Consider the following 19,164-nt stretch of genomic DNA (forward strand, 5'->3'; position numbering starts at 1 on the left):
CAGAGGAGTCTGGCGGGCTACAGTCCATAGGGTCGCACAGAGTCAGACATGACTGAAGCGACTTAGCATGCATGCATGCATGCACGTAGGGTGATCTGCTCCACAGTCATTCAAGGATCTAGGTTGCTGGCAGGTACTGACATCCAGTGGATCATAAAGGCTCACATTTAGCCCAGGGCTTAGAAGTGATACAGATCACATCCCATTCAAATTCCAACGGCCGGAACTTGGGAATACAGCCATACCCATGTACACGAGGGCTGGGAAATGTAGTCTAATCCTGTGCACAGCATAAAGAAGAAATGGTTTTCGAGATCCCTTGCCAGCCTCCAACTCTAACTCTCACATCCATATATGACCACTGGAAAAACCATAGCCTTGACTAGGTAGACCTCTGTTAGCAAAGTAATGTCTCTGCTTTTTAATATGCTGCCTAGGTTGGTCATAACTTTCCTTCCAAGGAGTAAACGTCTTTTAATTTCATGGCTGCATTCACCATCTGCAGTGATTTTGGAGCCCCCAAAAATAAAGTCAGCCGCTGTTTCCACTGTTTCCCCATCTATTTGCCATGAAGTGATGGGACCGGATGCCATGATCTTAGTTTTCTGAATGTTGAGCTTTAAGCCAACTTTTTCACTCTCCTCTTTCACTTTCATCAAGAAGCTCTTTTGTTCTTCTTCACTTTCTGCCATAAGGGTGGTATCATCTGCATATCTAGGTTATTGATATTTCTCCTGGCAATCTTGATTCCAGCTTGTGCTTCTTCCAGCCCAGCATTCTCATGATGTACTCTACATATAAGTTAAATAAGCAGGGTGACAATATACAGCCTTGATGTACTCCTTTTCCTATTTGGAACCCGTCAGTTGTTCCATGTCCAGTTCTAACTGTTGCTTCCTGACCTGCATACCGGTTTCTCAAGAGGCAGGTCAGGTGGTCTGGTATTCCCATCTCTTTCAGAATTTTCCATAGTTTATTATGATACACACAGTCAAAGGCATTGGCATAGTCAATAAAGCAGAAATAGATGTTTTTCTGTAACTCTCTTGCTTTTTCGATGCTCCATTGGATGTTGGCAATTTGATCTCTGGTTCCTCTCCCTTTTCTAAAACCAGCTTGGACATCTGGAACTTCACAGTTCACGTATTGCTAAAGCCTGGCTTGGAAGAATTTTAAGCATTACTTTACTAGGATGTGAGATGAGTGCAATTGTGCAGTAGTTTGAGCATTCCTTGGCATTGCCTTTCTTTGGGATTGGAATGAAAATGGACCTTTTCCAGTTCTGTGGCCACTACTGAGAGTTGGACTATAAAGAAAGCTGAGTGCCGAAGAATTGAAGCTTTTGAACTGTGGTGTTGGAGAAGACTCTTGAGAGTCCCTTGGACTTCAAGGAGATCCAACCAGTCCATCCTAAAGGAGATCAGTCCTGGGTGTTCATTGGAAGGACTGATGTTGAAGCTGAAACTCCAATACTTTGGCCACCTGATGTGAAGAACTGACTCATTTGAAAAGACCCTGATGCTGGGAAAGATTGAAGGCAGGAGAAGGGGATGACAGATGATGAGATGGTTGGATGGCATCTCCAACTTGATGGATATGAGTTTGAGTAAACTCCAGGAGTTGGTGATGGACAGGGAGGCCTGGCGTGCTACGGTTCATGGGGTCGCAGAGAGTCAGACCCGACTGAGCGACTGAACTGAACTGCGAGCCTCCACCACAAGAAATTTGTAAAAATGGGAGATTTTGAGTAAGATGTGTATAAGCCCCAGCCCTCCTGAGACAGGCATGTCTGTTGGGCAGACTTCCCCAAGAGGCAGCTTTCTAGCTGTGAGTCCTTGGACTTAATAGTGTTTGGTTCACATTACAGCCTATGTTTTAGGAAGGTCATGCATGGAGTATCTAGCATCAAACAAGTGTTAGGATGACTGACACCTCTTGTTATAAGTGAGCAAGTTGGTTTTGGCATAACTGTCTTGAGTGTACTTTGTGTTACTCAGTTGCTCACATTAAGCTGACCATCATCACTTGTATGTGCTGATCAAAGTGGCAAATTCATGACTACACAGGTAAAAGCAACCTTGAGACTGTTTTAACTCTACCTGTTTCACAGGTAGACAAATGGTAAACAAATTGAATGTGTAGCACTAAATATTCAATGCCAGAAACCTCATTTAAAATAATCTTCTGTATCATTTATAGTCCCACACCAAAACCCGTGATTTTTAATCTGATTCTTGATACAAGTAGGAGATCTATGACTACAGGGCAATAATCCTTCCCTGTTTCACCTTATCCATATTTAAGAGGAAACAAGCTGGAGGAATTGTTGAAAGAGGGCATTCTGGCTTATGAGGCAAAACCCTAAGATAGAGCATCTGAAAAGGCCCTCGTTAATACCCATTGCTGTGACATATTCTTTAAAAACACCCCCTTTCACTCTCAAAAACAGTCCTGGTTTGGACAATAAACGGAAAGCCTTAGAACCAGGGAGCAGTTCCTCTCTGTGGCCACCACTGTTCAGGGTCTGGTTTGCAACTCTGCAGAGTCAGCAGCCCAGGGTTTTCAGGACACTGAGGCTTGCTGAGCATGGAAGGGAGCTGATTCACACCACGGAAGTGACAGGAGACTGATCCCTAAACCAGGATGCTGTGTTTTCAACATACTACGAAGACTATAACTGCCAAGCAAAGTGGAAACCAATGTCGGTTTGTTAGTATGTTGTCTCCCTTAAATTGTAGTCTTCTTGGAAAGCTCAAAACCCTTGGGATGATCAAAATCACAGTTCTTGTGGATGAGGAGCTCAAGATGAGCCATGTTAGCTGGAGGAGCTGCTGTAACTTGCAAGACAGGTTTTAATACTTGGTATCCATACAAAGCATATGCTATATCCTATTTAAAATTTAAGAGTTTTCCTTTGCAATCAGGAAAAATGGATTTGGTTCTTGTTCCAGAGATTTTTGAGGTCAGCACCAGCATCAAATAAAGAAGAGGGATGTGTGGTTCCAAGAAACCTCCTGTTGTTTACTAATACATGGAGTCCCCCACATATAGTAAGTCCCCTTCAAGTTGCGAACTTTCAAAAATGCGAACGTACATTTGCATATCCAATCATGTAAGTTAGTTCACGTGTCTGGCGTACATTGTCATATGCATGCATCCTCTAAGGTTGTTGTACTTTTGTGTGCCTTACAGAGTACAGTATCTTTATATAAAATCCAGGATGTTCGGAAGCAAGCCTAAAAGCAGTGGTGATGTAGCTGGTACTGGCAAGAAATGTCAGGAATTGGAGGCCCTGAGAAAGGACGAAGAGAGACAAGAGGAAGAAATAACTGAAGAACTGAAGAGGTTCATGATGCAGGAAATGGCAAGGGGATTTTCTTTATTTGAGGAGGCATTGTTAGTTTTTAAGGTACAGGACCTGAACTTAGAACGGCACATGAAGGCTGCAGCAGCCGTTCAGAATGCAATCCAGCACTACTGTGTCATCTATGATGAGTAAAACAGAGCTACGAGCCAGATATCACTGGATTGTTTTTTCAAGAGGACAGGCAGAATTGAATCCAGCAAGGAACCAGAATCTGTTCCATCAACATCAGGCATGGGTGAAATTGCAGCTTGCCTTCCTATTGCTAACAGTCCTTCAGCTCTGCCATCTCTCACCTCCTCCTGCCAGTAACCCTTCTTGCCTATTCACCTGAGGCCAGCCCCTGTGTGCCAGCTCTTGTGGTATACTCCTGTACTCTTCAAGGTACTGGACTGTTAAAAATGTCTGCTTAATTTTTTGTTTTTTTAATGTATTATTTGTGTGAAAAGTATTATAAACCTCTTACAATTCAGTACTATATAGCTGATTGTATTTGTTGGGTACCTAGGCTAACTTTGTGAACTTATGAACAAATTGGACTTACAAATGGGCTTTTGGAATGGAGCCTGTCACGGACATACTGTCTTATGTCCCAAGTTTCCTCACCCAACTCTTAAGGGCTGTCAGGGCCCATATCAGTGGCAGACATCCTCTGATGTGTGAGGCTCAGCCAGGAGCAGCTTCCTCGGCTCCTGCCTTGCTTGCAACACTGGAGGTGACAGAGACCCTGAACCACTCCCCAGCGCCCACCCCACTTCTCCATAGACAATATACACAATGGCCAGAAGAGGATTAAAATCAGCTTTATTGACGAATTGAAGAACACAGCTGGGATCTGAGGCCCAAGTGAGGTTTTTTCCATCTTCTCTGAAGTGATGACAGCTGAGCCCATTGGGTGGGGCTCACCAAACTTACCCACCCCGCTGCAGGCCGAGGCTGGAACGTGGAGAGCTGAGTCCTGGGTGGGCTCACCACGGGCAGGTCCCGCTGGGTTTGTTTACTGCAGGTAGACTGGAAGCCCCAAAGCAGGTCCAAGAGAAAGAGAGAGAGAGAGAGAAGAAGCAGGAGGACAAGTAAGCAGGGTCCTTTAGCACATTATCTCCACCCAGTAGAGAAAGGTGGTCCCAAGAGTCTCAAGTTCACCAACCACAACCATCCCAACTGAGGTCACCCCGGTGGGAGCTTCTCCCCAGTACTTTCCTTCCATGCTGTATGTAGTTAGGAGATCTTTGCCTTGATTGGCTGAGCAAGGAATGTACGAATAAGGAAAAAGGTTTCTCCCAAGAGATAAGGCTGGCTTAGGAGCCTGGCCTGCTCAGTGAACAATTGGCCAGAGGCTATTTTGTATGAGCCTCCCAGTCGGCAGCCACAGTGCAAACACAGGTGCTGGCTAGAGCTGGTGGATTCGGGACTGACTCCCATCTCACACCTGAACACTGACCACCAAATTCCTTTTCTTTCCTGTGCTCTGGTGCTCGGACCCCTGAGGACTGCTGAGGAAAGAACTGGGCAGACTTCACCTACCCCTAGCCCCTGGATGGGTGAAATGGATGAAGGGGGTCAAAAGGTACAAATTTCTAGTTATAAATAAGTCCTGGGGATATAATGTACAGCTTGGTGATTCTAGTTATGGTTCTGTATTGTATATCTGCAAGTTACTAAGAGAGTCCGCAATCTTAAACGTTCCTATCACAAGGGAAAACAAATTGTGAGGTGATGGACAGTGACTAAACTTATGGTGGTAATCAGTTTGCAATATATACACATATCAAATCATTACCTACCTAAAATTATATACTGGTATGTGTCAATTATATCTTGATAAAACTGAAAAAAAAAAAAAACCCACTAGGCCACATAGCAAGGGTGTAATTCAGCTGGACACCCATGGTGTTCCTGGAGTAAAGAGAGTCCCTTTGACTGCATTCAGAGTAACTGACACCTTCTGATCTAACTGTCAGGTGTGAAATTATTAGCTTTGTGCCAAGCCAAAGCAAGAGGGCCTTTTAGGCCATGCATGCAGGGAAGACAGGGGTAGAATAGGAAAATTCTTCCAGGGCCTCTGAACCGCTACGTGTTTAATGGCACGTCTTGCAGAGTTGAATCTGACGTAGCTCTCTTTGGCACAGGAAGTAAGGACATACTGCTACCCCTCTGAAGTCCTCCCTCCTACCTGTCACATAGAAAACCCCTTTTCTGGTTTTTTCCGTGCTTTTCTATTTCTATCTTGATGCCACTGACTATAGCTGTCTTCTATATTTGGATGCATTTCCAGTGCATTCAATATTTTGCCTTTTAGCATGGGTGACTTCTGCAAAGTGTTAATCCCATCCATTAGCCATTCTTTTCATAGTATCACCATTCAAGGGTGACCTCATTTCATGGCACCAGATGGTACCTTTCTGTAGTTTCCAACAGGCTATTTATACAACTTTACTTTGAATAAGACTGAATGATTGCAGAAACATTTTTTCCCCAGAGTATTTTTATTAGGGATTCCTGCCACCATATTAACATATAAAACAATCTGGATGTTGACACAGAAATGCAAATTTCACTGTACAAAGATAAGGCTCCAACCATAGGTAACGTGGCCCCCAAATCTCTAGTTTTTCAGTGAAATCAATCATTTTGACTTCTTCCCAGAGTTGTCTTTATATTAGACAAACCACAAAATATGTTCCAGATACATTACATTTTACAGTATGTTCCAAGCACAGACAGAAATACACAATACTTCACCTACATTTTTTTTCATATCCAACTTGCATTAGCACTAAAGATTGTGTGTGTATATGTATTTGCCATATGTGTGTATATAAAACCACAAATGTACACACAGTAGTTTTCATGGAAAATTGAAACCTTTGAGACTGTGGGTTTTATCCACTATGTTATCAGAGAGGGAAAATGAATAATACCATGTCACAAATTCCTCAATTGGGGATAAATAAAAACATCTGTGTATGAAGGGCATATCAGTTGTGTGTATACAAACACACATATATACATATATTCATATATAAACATGTATATACCAATAATATGGAATATACATATACTCACACACTTGCTTTCAATTCTGTAACTTACTATATTAAATATCCTTTATCTTTGGAAGCAGTCTTCTCCTCTTTGATTCAGGCAACTGGTGACTGTTTTCTAAGAAAAGCGAGTATTTCTAAAAGACTGATCTGTCCTGGCAAAATGGCATTTCAGGATCCGAGTTTTACTTTTGGTAGCTATTGTTTAAATTCAGCAGAACTTATCCTGTCAGATCCTTCACTTAAAAATATTTCTATTCAACAGTGAAGTTTTTGCCTAAGAGATGTTAGCTGGAAATGTTAAAATTATATAGTCATTACTCCTTAGTATAAATCCACTTGGCTAGACTATGTGTGATATTTATCCTGTCAGCATTTTTCAGTGTTTATGACGCATAATATATTCTATAATTTTTAAAATGTTATTTAATATTAATGTAAAAGGGCAAGGGCTGGATGATTTGTTACGGTTAGAACTTCAAAGAAAATGAGATTAAGCATGATTAGAAGAGGGAACTAATTTTCTGCAGACTATACTGGCACATCCTCATGTCAGAAGATATGACTTTTAAGTCATAAACAAGGGGGGAAGCCACTTCAATTTCAAAGGTGATCATTTGCAAACTTTCCAAATAACCTACAGAAAATATATTTCTATATTGGTATCAAATTTCAGGTATCAAATATTCTTTATTTAAAAGAAAAATCAGTCACTCAATGCACTGAGAAAGACCACCCTGTAAACTGAATAGCAAATTATAGTATATAGTTTGCTCAACTGAAGTCTTCATGAGCTGACTTTTAAAAATTTATTTACAAAATTAAATGTCTAATAAAGCACTCAGGGCTCCATGAATGAGTGGGACTGGAATGGCCATTTTGGAAATTATACTAATCATAGAGCTGAAGTTAGGAGAGATTATAGATAGCCCATCCCATGAACACATTTCATGTCTTCATTTACATTTTATGGAAAAATCGCTATGCTCTGTGCCCTAAGCTCTGTACTGTACTCTCTTTCACAGTATTGGTATGTACTCTGCATGGAAGGCTTCAGAGCCTTTCTTTCTGCCATGGACTCAGTGGTGTGAAGGAAGGTACAAGAGCATTTGTCCCACTTACTATCTAGTTAGGGGGTCATTTCACTACTTCATCCAAGCTGAAATGGTATATTCTCTAACGAATCCCCTCCAGTTTCTTAATGACAGCCCCAATTATGAATGAGTTAAGATCCTAAGGAAACCAGGAAAGGGAAACAGTATAATGACCACCACAGAGGAAGATCATAGGCATTTATCAAAAAGCCAAGATCATTCTCCTCACATTCTTTCTGACTCTTTTTCTCTCTCTTTCACACACATATAGAATTCTTTTAAAGCTTCTTCCACAGAATCTCAATGAATGGCATGAGGGATCAAAAAATGTGCCTTCAAGTTTCTCCACTTTTATTTAGATCCACTTTTAGACATATTCAGGTCCACTTGGACAGCGAGTATGCTGTTCTTTACATCATCCAGTACCTTGCATCACCATCACTTTCATAAAGTAGATCATTTGTCTACCACCACTTGCCTATCAGTCTCATCAGAACTCGTTTTGCTACTTGCCATTTGTCCAATTCCCATCTGCTTCCACTCTTGGATTAATGTACAGTAATACACAATTAACTAGCATCTCCTCTAACTATTTTCCTTTAAAAGTTTCACTTTCTTTTAAAAACATTCCATTGCCTCAGCCAACATATATGGACAGAATGAAAATGAAAGTAACAAGTCATCTTGTCCAAATATTCTGAAAAATGGACCACCCTGTGTCCTCTTGATGCTCTCAATTTCTACTTCCTCCAGTTCCATCATCCGTTTCAGGAGCTTATTTTCTACAGTGTTTTTCTACCTATTTTTCTATCTCATATGCAAATAATAACAATTATATGATTGTTCAGTCAAAAATATTTTAAAAAACAAACCAGTGCCAAGACATTAAAAATTCCTGACAGACCCTTTGTGTATTAGTCTTATAATCTGTACACTTAAATAACTCCAGGAAGCTCCTTTTTTTTTTTTTTTTTTGCTAAAAATTTACCAAAATATTTTGAACACATAAAAATATTTTAAAAAAACGAAAACAAAAGCCCAGCATAAATTTAGTTGTATAGGCATTGGTTAGAGGATATTGTTCTCACTAAGGATTATATTCAAAAAACTTTCCCTTGGGTTTTTACTAAAACGCTGATTCTGAACCTTATAGCTTGTAATGGTGCTATTAAAAAAAAATCTAATTCAGCTCAATGTATTATAATAGATAAAGAGTATGTCTGTACTATAATAAAAAATAAACATATTTTTGGTTATTTAGAGGTCATCTTCCGGACCTATAACTAAAATAACTGTGTTTGATTTAAACTTACTTGCAGTGAATTATGGAAAGCTAACTTAAAGCTCTGAATAATCAGTTATGAGTAAGAACACCTATTGATGGTCCTATGACCATTCAGAACCAGGCATTTGCTGGAAAAAAAAAAACAAAACCAAATCACTAGTATTGAATATAGCCCTTAGTCATATGAGAAATGAGCTTTATGAGCAACCCAACATGTAAAGTACGAGGTTGACTTTGCCAGCCACCCACTCCTTGAGAGGACAGTAGTATTCATAGTGAAACTGCTCAAACTCAGGCGTCTGGCGGATTTCACATAAGAAGGAGAGATCAATACCTGACTCCAAAAGGAGGAGGAGCAGGGGAAATACAAAGAGCAGCAGGCCCAGGCCCACCACAAGGAGCCGGGAAAAGCTCTTGACCAGTGGGTTCACCCGAATAGTGCCACTCAGAATGTCATAGCTCCATGACAAAGCTTGGCCAGCCTCCTTCATCTCCTCTTCTTCTGCCATTAAAAAGGCATTTTCATCTGCTTCCAGTTCCTCAAATGAATCTGTGTCTTCTCTTTCCAGCTCCAGCCTAGATGGACAGTCAAAGAGCATGTCAATCTCATCATCATCAACCGGGGTAGGGAGCAGGCTGGCACTTGGGTTGTATGCCAGTTCAGAGATTGTCAAGGGTTCTTCTTTCATTTTATCTTCCTCTTCACTTGATGCCTCTTCATACTCGTGGGGTTCCTTCACTGGTGAGCTGGAGATCAAGGGGGCAGAATCTTCTTTGGGCAATGGAACACCTGTAAAGAGACATAGTTTTCTTAATTTTAAATTTCAGGTTTTCTTTCTCCACAAAGATCTGTAATGGAAACAAACCCAAACTAATTACTGAATGAGCAGGAATCCAGAAAATGTTCTGTAGAATCCTGATTTTTAACAAAGTAATTTTAAATAGATCCTATACTAGAAATTCTTAAGGTCAACATGTTAAACCCAAAATAACCAAAATGCCTCATATGGTTGGCAATATTTGCAACATTTACATGTGCAATGATAGTCTGAAAAGCCTCCAATTTTGGTCATGTTTACAAGGACAAAATGACAAGAAATCACTATTGTAATTTTGAGTATTGTCTTTTGGAAGTCAATACTGTCATCCAGTACAGTATTGTATTAAAATTAGAGTCTACTATCCAATATCATCTTTTATTATGTTATGTATTTTTTTGTCTTCATTTTAGGCACAATTTTGTGGTTTCTCATTTCATGTAATTGCAATCATATTTGTATGAACAAATTTACATCAAGCTCCTTTACACATTTTCTATGTTGACGTAAACTCCTACTGGTATTTATAATGGTTGCCAAATATTCTGTTTAGTTAATACAATAATAGTTGCCTAATATATTAATAAGTTAATATTAATAGTTAACCTTTAATAGTTAATATGAACTGTTAATATTAATAGTTGCCCAATAATAATAGTTGCAATCAAGATTGCCAGGAGAAATATCAATAACCTCAGATATGCAGATGATACCACCCTTATGGCAGAAAGTGAAGAGAAACTAAAGAGCCTCTTGATGAAGGTGGTGAAAGAGGAGAGTGAAAAAGCTGGCTTAAAACTCAACATTCAGAAAATGAAGATCATGGCATCTGGTCCCATCACTTCATGGCAAATAGATGTGGAAACAGTGGCTGACTTTACTGTTTGGGCTCCAAAATCACTGCAGATGATGCCTGCAGCCATGAAATTAAAAGGCGCTCGCTTCTTGGAAGAAAAGCTATGACAAACCTAGACAGCATATTAAAAAGCAGAGACATTAGTTTGCCAACAAATGTCCATCAAGCCAAAGCTATGCTTTTTCCAGTAGTCATGTATGGGTGTGAGAGCTGGGCCATAAAGAAAGTTGAGTGCCGAAGAATTGATGCTTTTGAACTGTGGTATTGGAGAAGACTCTTGAGAATCCCTTGGTCATCAAGGAGCTCAAACCAGTCCATCCTAAAGGAAATCAATCCTGAATATTCATTGGAAGGACTGATACTGAAGTTGAAGCTCCAATACTCTGGCTACCTGATGCAAAGAGCTGGCTCATTGGAAAAGACCCTGACGCTGGGAAAAATTGAAGGCAGGAGGAGAAGGGGACGATAGAGGATGAGATGGTTGGATGGCATTACCAACTCAATGGACATGAGTTTGAGCAAGCTCCAGGAGATGGTGAAAGACAGGGAAGCCTGGCATGCTGCAGTCCATGGGGTCGCAGAGTTGAACACGACTGAGCAACTGAACAACAAAACATTTAGACTGCTTTGCAGTCATGAAGAGAAAATTCCATGAGCTATCGTTACATTTACAGCCTCTTGTTTACATTTCTCCCCTTTTGTTTCAGTTCATTTGATGGATGTCTGAAAGAAAAATTACTTGGTCAAAAGGTATGAATATTATTTCTTAAAATTTACTGGGGGAGAGGTATTTCTCAACGCTTCATTTTATAGATGGGAAATCCAGTTACCTACTATCAGGCCTAAGGCCAGCTCTCCTGATTTTGAGTATTGGGTTCTTAGTGGGGAAGGAAGAATCAAAGAAATGTTCCCAAGATGGATCTACAGTATAATACCAAGTTGGAAGCCAAGTACATTAGGTAACTGTAAGTCTGCTTTTGGACTTCCCAGGTGGTGCAGTGGTAAAGAATCTGCTTGCCAATGCAGGAGACAACATGAGGTGTGGGTTTAGTCCTGGGTTGGGAAGATCCCCTGGAGAAGGAAATGGCAACCCACTCCAGTATTTTTGCCTGGAAAATTCCACGGACAGAGGAGCCTGGCAGGCAGGTTCCATGGGGTTAACAACTGAGCTATTGAGCACGGACATATGCTTTTAATGGGTACATTTCAGGATTTCCCTCTCTTCAAGATGTGCAGGAAATGATGTCAACCAAGATGCCAACATTGGTTGTTCCTAACTTTACTCCACCTCACAAGAACAACTACTAACAACCACTCATGAATGAGACACCAATGGAGAAAATCCTAAAACATGGAAGTGAGGTTGAAGTACCCTCCTGCACCAGAGACCAAGATACCCTGCATTCAAAAGGTAAGAGGAACAGCTATGTTGACCACATTGCCTCTCCCCGAAGCTGGCACAACATCAAACTGAGAGATCACCCCAGTGGGAAAAGAGAGCTTGGGGTTACATCCAGCTACTTCCCTGCATTGTGGGTCCCTTTATAGGAGCCCTTATTGTGGATTTCATCCCATAGTATCACTGGGGACTTAGTAGGGCTCAACCACTAGGAATCTATGAGGGAGAAGGGGGCACGGAGGGACTTCCAACAAGTCAGCACTCAGATCTTGGCTGACCAAATTCATACCTGCAGAGCTAAGTACTAGTCCCAACCAGTGGCTTTGCTCATCTGCAGAACACTCAGTAGGGTGCAGGTCTGCCTGATTTCAGTCCTCAGAAGAGAGCTAGGAGAGCCCCGGAGTCTGGTCTATTCACATCCAGGGAGAAGAACTGAGTCATAGCTCCACCCACTGTGGATTCTAGATCCCAGCCCCTTCCAAAGAGAAAGTCTGTTTGGGGAAATTTGGAAGTTACCTAAAATGGGCCCTCCCAGTCCAGCCCAGGGAGGAGCTGAGTTATTAGCTCCATCTGACAGGAAGGGATGGTGAGAATACCTGGAAGTTGCATTACCCAGCAACAATGGAGCTGAGAAATAGGCAGGCAAAGCTGATTACTTTTAGAGCAAAGCAAGTGGCCCAGTTTGGCTGTAGGACTTAGGGCCTGGGTCAACTTGATTGATGATGACAGACAGCCTTAGTGGCCTTGGAGCTACTTTTACCACTATGCCTAAATTAGCTTAGCCAGGGAAACTAATTCATAGCCCCATTCATTGCTGAACTAGCCTATAGTCCACCTGACGAGGGAGCCTTACCAGAGCACAAAAGCCTGTGTAGGCCATCCAGCAGCCCTGCTTACAACATTCCCCAAACTGTGAGTCGTATAGGCACTGGGTCCCATTCTGCTGCCCTACCAGGGTAGGGGAGTGAATCCATAGCCTGTTTACTACTGAATTTAGTCCCTAGTCCTGACCAGAGAATCCAGACAACAACAGAACCAATAGTATAGCCTCAGTTGGGCATGCAACCAAGCCAGCAATTCTGTCCAGCTGTTATCAGTCAGTGGCAGCACCCCCCCCACCCCCACCATAGGCAGCCTCAGAGCTTTAACAGTTGCCTAGCCCCATAATAGACTCTAATAGCAGGTCTCATTTGCCCAAGGATGTTACCAGAAGATACCAGAAACCCAAACTGAGCTGATTAATGAATCCAAAGTGAATCTGCAAAGTCTAGAAGAGGTCACTTACTCAGATGCACATATACCAATGTAAGGAATCAAGGATCCTGAAAAATCAGGTAAATATGACAATGCTAAAGGAAACTAAAAAGGCAGTAATAGCCCTAAAGAAATGAGATCTGTGAACAAAGAATTCAGAATAATGCTCTTAAAGAAGTTTTGTGAATTACAAGAATACACAACAATTAAACAAAATTGGGAAAGCAATGAATGTATTTTTCATTTCAGTTATTGTATTGTTCATCTCTTTGTTTTTTAGTTCTTCTAGGTCTTTGTTAAACATTTCTTTCATCTTCTTGATCTGTACCTCCATTCTTTTCTGTGATCTTAGATCATCTTCGCTATCATTACTCTGAATTCTTTTTCAGGTGGATTGCCTATCTCCACTTCACTTAGTTGTTGTTCTGGGGTTCTGTCTTGTTCCTTCAACTGGGACATATTCTTCTGCAGTCTCATTTTGTCTAACTTCATGTGATTGAAATTTCCATTATGCAGGCTGCAGAACTGTAGCTCTTGCTTCTGCTTTCTGCACTCTGGTGGATAAGGCTAAGAGGTTTTTGCAGGCTTCCTGATATTCGGGCTGCGGGCTCCTTTCCACTATTGGGTGGAGCTGTGTCTTGTCTCTCTGGTGGGTGGGGCCATACTCAGGAAGACTTTTAGCAGCCTGTCTGCTGATTCTTGGGGCTGTGTTCCCACCCTGTTTGTTGGTTTGGCCTGAGGCATCCTAGCACTGGATCCTCCAAGCTGTTGAATGGGGCTGGGTCTTGGGGTGGAAATGGTGGCCTCTAGGAGGGCTCACAACCAATGAGTACTCCCCAGACATGCCACTATCTTTGTCCCCACAGTGAGCCACAGGCACTCCCCACCTCTACAGGAGGCCCTCTGATACTAGTAGTTGAGTCTGGCCCAGTCTCTTATGAGGTCTCTGCTCTTTTCCCTGGGTACTGGTGTACACGGGACTTTTATAAGCCCTCCAAGAATAAAGTTTTTGTTTGCCCCAGTCCTTTAGCATCCCCATTGGCCTTCAAATACAGATTCTCTAAAGGAATTCTCCTGCTGCTGCTGGAACCCCAGGCTGGGAAACTTGACATGAGGCTCAGGACTTTCACTCCTGTGGGAGTATTTCTGTGGTCAAATTATTTTCCAGTTTGTGGGCCACCCATGTGGCAGGTACGGAATTTCACTATACTGTGACTGCATTCCTCCTAGTGTCTCATTGCCTCTTTGTCTTTGGATGTAGGGTATATTTTGGTATGCTCCAATCATCTGCACAAAAATGTGATACCAAAACCAACAATTATGAGAAGAGAGTACAAATGCAGGATATAGGAATTCATATAATAATTAAGACCAACAACTTAAAAATAATATGGTTTACATAGAGAATGCTATATCGAAACCTCACGGTAACCACAAACCAAAATCCATATAGTTAACAAAAACAAAAGAAAAAGGAACCCAAACACAACACTAAAGTTAGAAATCAAATCACAAGAGAACAAAAGTGGAAGGCAAGAAAAAAGACCTAAACAGAACAAATCCAAAACAATTAAGAAAATGGCAATTCGTGTAACTCTATGGCTGATTCATATCAATGTATGACAAAACCCACTGAAAAATAAAAAATTAGAAAAAAAAAAAAGAATAAAGAAGTGGAAACTGAAAAAAAAAAAAGAAAAAAAAAGAATATATATACTGCTAATTACATTAAATGTAAATAGATTAAATGTCCCAACCAAAAGACACAGACTGCCTGAAGGGACACAAAAATAAGACCCATATTTATGTTGTCTATGAGAGATGCACTTGAGATCTGGGGACACACAAACGGAAATCAAAAGAAAGCTGGAGTAGCAATACTCATATCAGAAAAAATAGACTTTAAAGATTGTTACAAGAGACAAAGAAGGACACTACCTGGTGATCAAGGGATGAATCTAAGAAGCATATACAACAACTGTAAATATATATGACCCCAGCATAGGAGCACCTGAATATAGAAGACAGATACTGACAACTATAAAAGGAGAAATTGGCAGTAAGGCAGTAAGAGTGAGGGACTTTAAAAAAATTATTTTAATTGGAGGCTAATTACAATATTGTACTGGTTTTTGCCATACACTGACATGAATCAGCCTTGGGTGTACATGCGTCCCTCATCCTGAAACCCCCTCCCACCTCCCTCCATCCCTCAGGGTTGTCCCAGTGTACCAGCTTTGAGTGCCCTGTTTCATGCATTGAACTTGGACTGGTGATCTGTTATCACATATGGTAATATGCATGTTTCAATGCTATTCTCTCAAATCATCCCAGCCTCGCCTTCTCCCACAGAGTTCAAAAGTCTGTTGTTTATATCTGTGTCTCTTTTGCTGTCTTGCATATAGGGTCATCATTACCATCTTTCTAAATTCCATATATATGCATCAGTGTACTGTATTGATGTTTTTCTTTCTGGCTTACTTCACTCTGTATAATAGGCTCCAGTTTCATCCACCTCATTAGAACTGATTCAGATGCATTTTTTTAAGAGCTGAGTAATATTCCATTGTGTATATCTACCACAGCTCTCTTATCCATTCGTCTGCTGACGGACATCTAGGTTGCTTCCATGTCCTGGCTATTATAAACAGTGCTGTGATGAACATTGCGGTACATGTATCTCTTTCAATTCTGGTTTCCTCAGTGTGTATGCCCAGCAGTGGGATTGTTGGGTCATATGGCAGTTCTATTTCCAGTTTTTTCAGGAATCTCCACACTGTTCTGCAGAGTGGCTGTACTAGTTTGCATTCCCACCAACAGTGTAAGAGGGTTCCCTTTTCTCCACACCCTCTCCAGCATTTATTGCTTGTAGACTTTTGGATAGCAGCCATTCTGATCGGTGTGAGATGGTACCTCATTGTGGTTTTGATTTGCATTTCTCTGATAATGAGTGATGTTGAACATCTTTTCATGTGTTTGTTAGCCATCTGTATGTCTTCTTTGGAGAAATGTCTGTTTAGATCTTTGGCCCGTTTTTTGATTGGGTTGTTTATTTTTCTGGAATTGAGCTGCCTGAGCTGCTTGTATATTTTTGAGATTAATTCTTTGTCAATTGCTTCATTTGCTATTATTTTCTCCCATTCTGAAGGCTGTCTTTTCACCTTGCTTATAGTTTCCTTCATTGTGTAAAAGTTTTTTTCATTAGGTCCCATTTGTTTATTTTTGCTTTTATTTCCATTAATCTGGGAGGTGGGTCATAGAGGATCTTGCTGTAATTTATGTCAAAGAGTGTTCTGCCTCTGTTTTCCTCTAGGAGTTTTATAGTTTCTGTTCTTACATTTAGATCTTTAATCCATTTTGAGTTAATTTTTGTGTATGGTGTTAGAAAGTGTTCTAGTTTCATTCTTTTACAGGTGGTTGACTTTTTACACCCCACTTTCATCAATGGACAAATCATCCAGAAAATCAATAGGGGAACACAGGCCTTAAATGACACATTAGAGCAGATTATCTTAATTGATGTTTATAGAGCACTCCATTCAAAAGTACCAGAAATCACATTCTTCTCAAGTGCACGTGGAACATCCAGGATTGACCACATGCTGGGCCACAAGGTGAGCTTTGGTAAATTAAAAAAAACTCATACCAAGCATCTTTTCTGAGCAAAATGCAATGAAACTAGAAATCACCTACAAGTAAAAAACTGTGAAACATAAACATGTGGAGGCTAAACAATATGCTCTTAAACAAGCAGTGGATCATTGAAGAAATCAAAGAGAAATAGATAAATACCTAGAGACAAATGAAAACAAAGCACAATGATCCAAAACCTTTGGGGAGCAACAAAATTAGTTATAAGAGGGAAGTTTATAATAACAATTTTACTTCAGGAAACAAGAAACATGTCAAATAAGCAACCTAATCTTATACCCAAAGCAACTAGGGAAAGAACAAATAAAACTACAAATTAGCAGAAGGGAAGAAATCATAAATATCACAGTAAAAATAGAGATAAAGAAAATAATAGAAAAGATCAATGAAACTAAAAGCTGTTTTTTTTAAATTGATAAATCTTTAGCCAGATTCATCAAGAGAAAGGGAGAGGGCTCAAATCAATAAAATTAGAAATGAAAAAGAACACTACAGAAAAAACAAGGATCATGAGACTACTACAAGCAAGACTACTACAAGCAACTATATGCCAATAAAATGGACAACTTGGAAGAATAGATAAGGTCTTAGAAAGTTACAATCTCCCAAGACTGAATCAAGAAGAAATAGAAAATATAAATAGACCAATTATAAGTACTAAAATTGAAACTGTGATTTTAAAACTCCCAACAAAAGTCCAGAACCAGATGGTTTCACAGGTGAATTCTGTTGAACACTTAAAGAAGAGTTAACACCTGTCTTTCTGACACATTCCAAAAACATTTCAGAGGAAGGCCACTATCTCTAAGGCCACTATACCCTGACACCAAAACCAAAGATAACATGCAAAGAAAATTGCAAAGGTCAATATCACTGATGAACATGGACACAAAAGTCTTTGACAAAATGCCAGCAATCTGAAACAACCAATACATTAAAAGGATCATACACATGGTCAGGTGAGATTTATCCAAGGGATGCAAAGATTTTTCAATATCTACAAGTCAGTTAGTGTGATATAAATATGTCAACAAATTGAAGAATAAAAACCATATGATCTTCTCAATAGATGCAGAAAAAACTTTTAATAAAATTCAACACCCATTTATGATAAAAAAAAAAAAAATACTCTCCAGAAAGTACGCATAGAGGGAACATCAGGTCACTCACTCAGTTGTGTCCAACTCTTTCCGACCCCATGGACTGCAGCACACCAGGCTTCCCTGTCCATCACCAACTACCAGAGCCTGCTCAAACTCATGTCCATAGAGTCAGTGATTCCATCCAACCATCTCATCCTCTGTCATCCCCTTCTCCTCTCGCCTTCAGTCTTTCCCAGCATCAGGGTCTTTTCCAGTGAGTCAATTCTTCGCAATAGGTGGCCAAAGTATTGGAGCTTCAGCTTCAGCATCAGTTCTTTCAATGAATATTCAGGACTGATTTCCTTTAGGATGGACTGGTTGGATCTTGTTGCAGTCCAAGGGATTCTCAAGAATCTTCTCCAACACCACAGTTCAAAAGCATCAATTCTTCAATGCTCAGTTTTCTTTATAGTTCAACCCTCACATCCATACATGACTATTGGAAAAACCATAGCTTTGACTAGACAGACCTTTGTTGGTAAAGTAATGTCTCTGTCTTTGAATATGCTGTTTAGGTTGGTCATAACTTTTCTTTCAAGGAGCAAGTGGTCTTTTAATTGCATGGCTGCAGTCACCATCTGCAGTGATTTTGGAGCCCAAAAAATAAAGTCTCTCACTGTTTCCATTGTTTCCTCATCTATTTGCCATGAAGTGATGGGACGAGATGCCATGATCTTAGTTTTCTGAATGTTGAGCTTTAAGCAAACTTTTTCACTCTTCTCTTTCACTTTCATCAAGAGGCTCTTTAGTTCCTCTTCACTTTCTGCCACAAGGGTGGTGTCATCTGCATATCTGAGGTTATTGATAATTCTCCAGGCAATCTTGATTCCAGCTTGTGCTTCCTCCAGTCCAGCATTTCTCATGATGTACTCTGCATATGTTAAATAAGCAGGATGACAATATATGGCCTTGACATACTACTTTCCTGATTTGGAACCAGTCTCTTGTTCCATCGCCAGTTCTAACTGTTGCTTCTTGACCTGCATACAGATTTCTCAGGAGACAGATCAGGTGGTCTGGTATTCCCATCTCTTTCAGAATTTTCTACAGTTTGTTGTGATCCACACAGTCAAAGGCTTTGGTGTAGTCAATAAAGCAGAAGTACATATTTTTATGGAACTCTTTTTCAATGATCCATTGGATGTTGGCAATTTGATCTCTGGTTTCTCTGTCTTTTCTAAAACCAGCTTGAACATCTGGAAGTTCACAGTTGACATACTGTTGAAGCCTGGCTTGGAGAATTTTGAGCATTACTTT

General features: G+C 40.4%; 1 protein-coding gene across 3 annotated transcripts in view; it reads right to left on the reverse strand.

Annotated features, from left to right (window-relative positions):
- Window positions 1–4,151: 4,151 nt before the first annotated feature.
- The window catches only part of FRMD3 (FERM domain containing 3), a 325,040-nt gene continuing 310,027 nt past the window's right edge, over window positions 4,152–19,164 (reverse strand). For 2 of the 3 annotated variants that reach the window (XM_065947119.1, XM_065947121.1), the window contains one exon: window positions 8,699–9,577. In XM_065947119.1, the coding sequence (XP_065803191.1) occupies window positions 8,985–9,577 (593 nt within the window). In that variant the 3' untranslated portion in view covers window positions 8,699–8,984. Of the gene's footprint in view, window positions 4,376–8,698; window positions 9,578–19,164 lie in introns of those variants that run through there. The other variant, XM_065947120.1, reaches the window with a different exon arrangement.

Source organism: Muntiacus reevesi, chromosome 10 (genome assembly GCF_963930625.1).
Source record: "Muntiacus reevesi chromosome 10, mMunRee1.1, whole genome shotgun sequence".
NCBI lineage: Eukaryota > Metazoa > Chordata > Mammalia > Artiodactyla > Cervidae > Muntiacus > Muntiacus reevesi.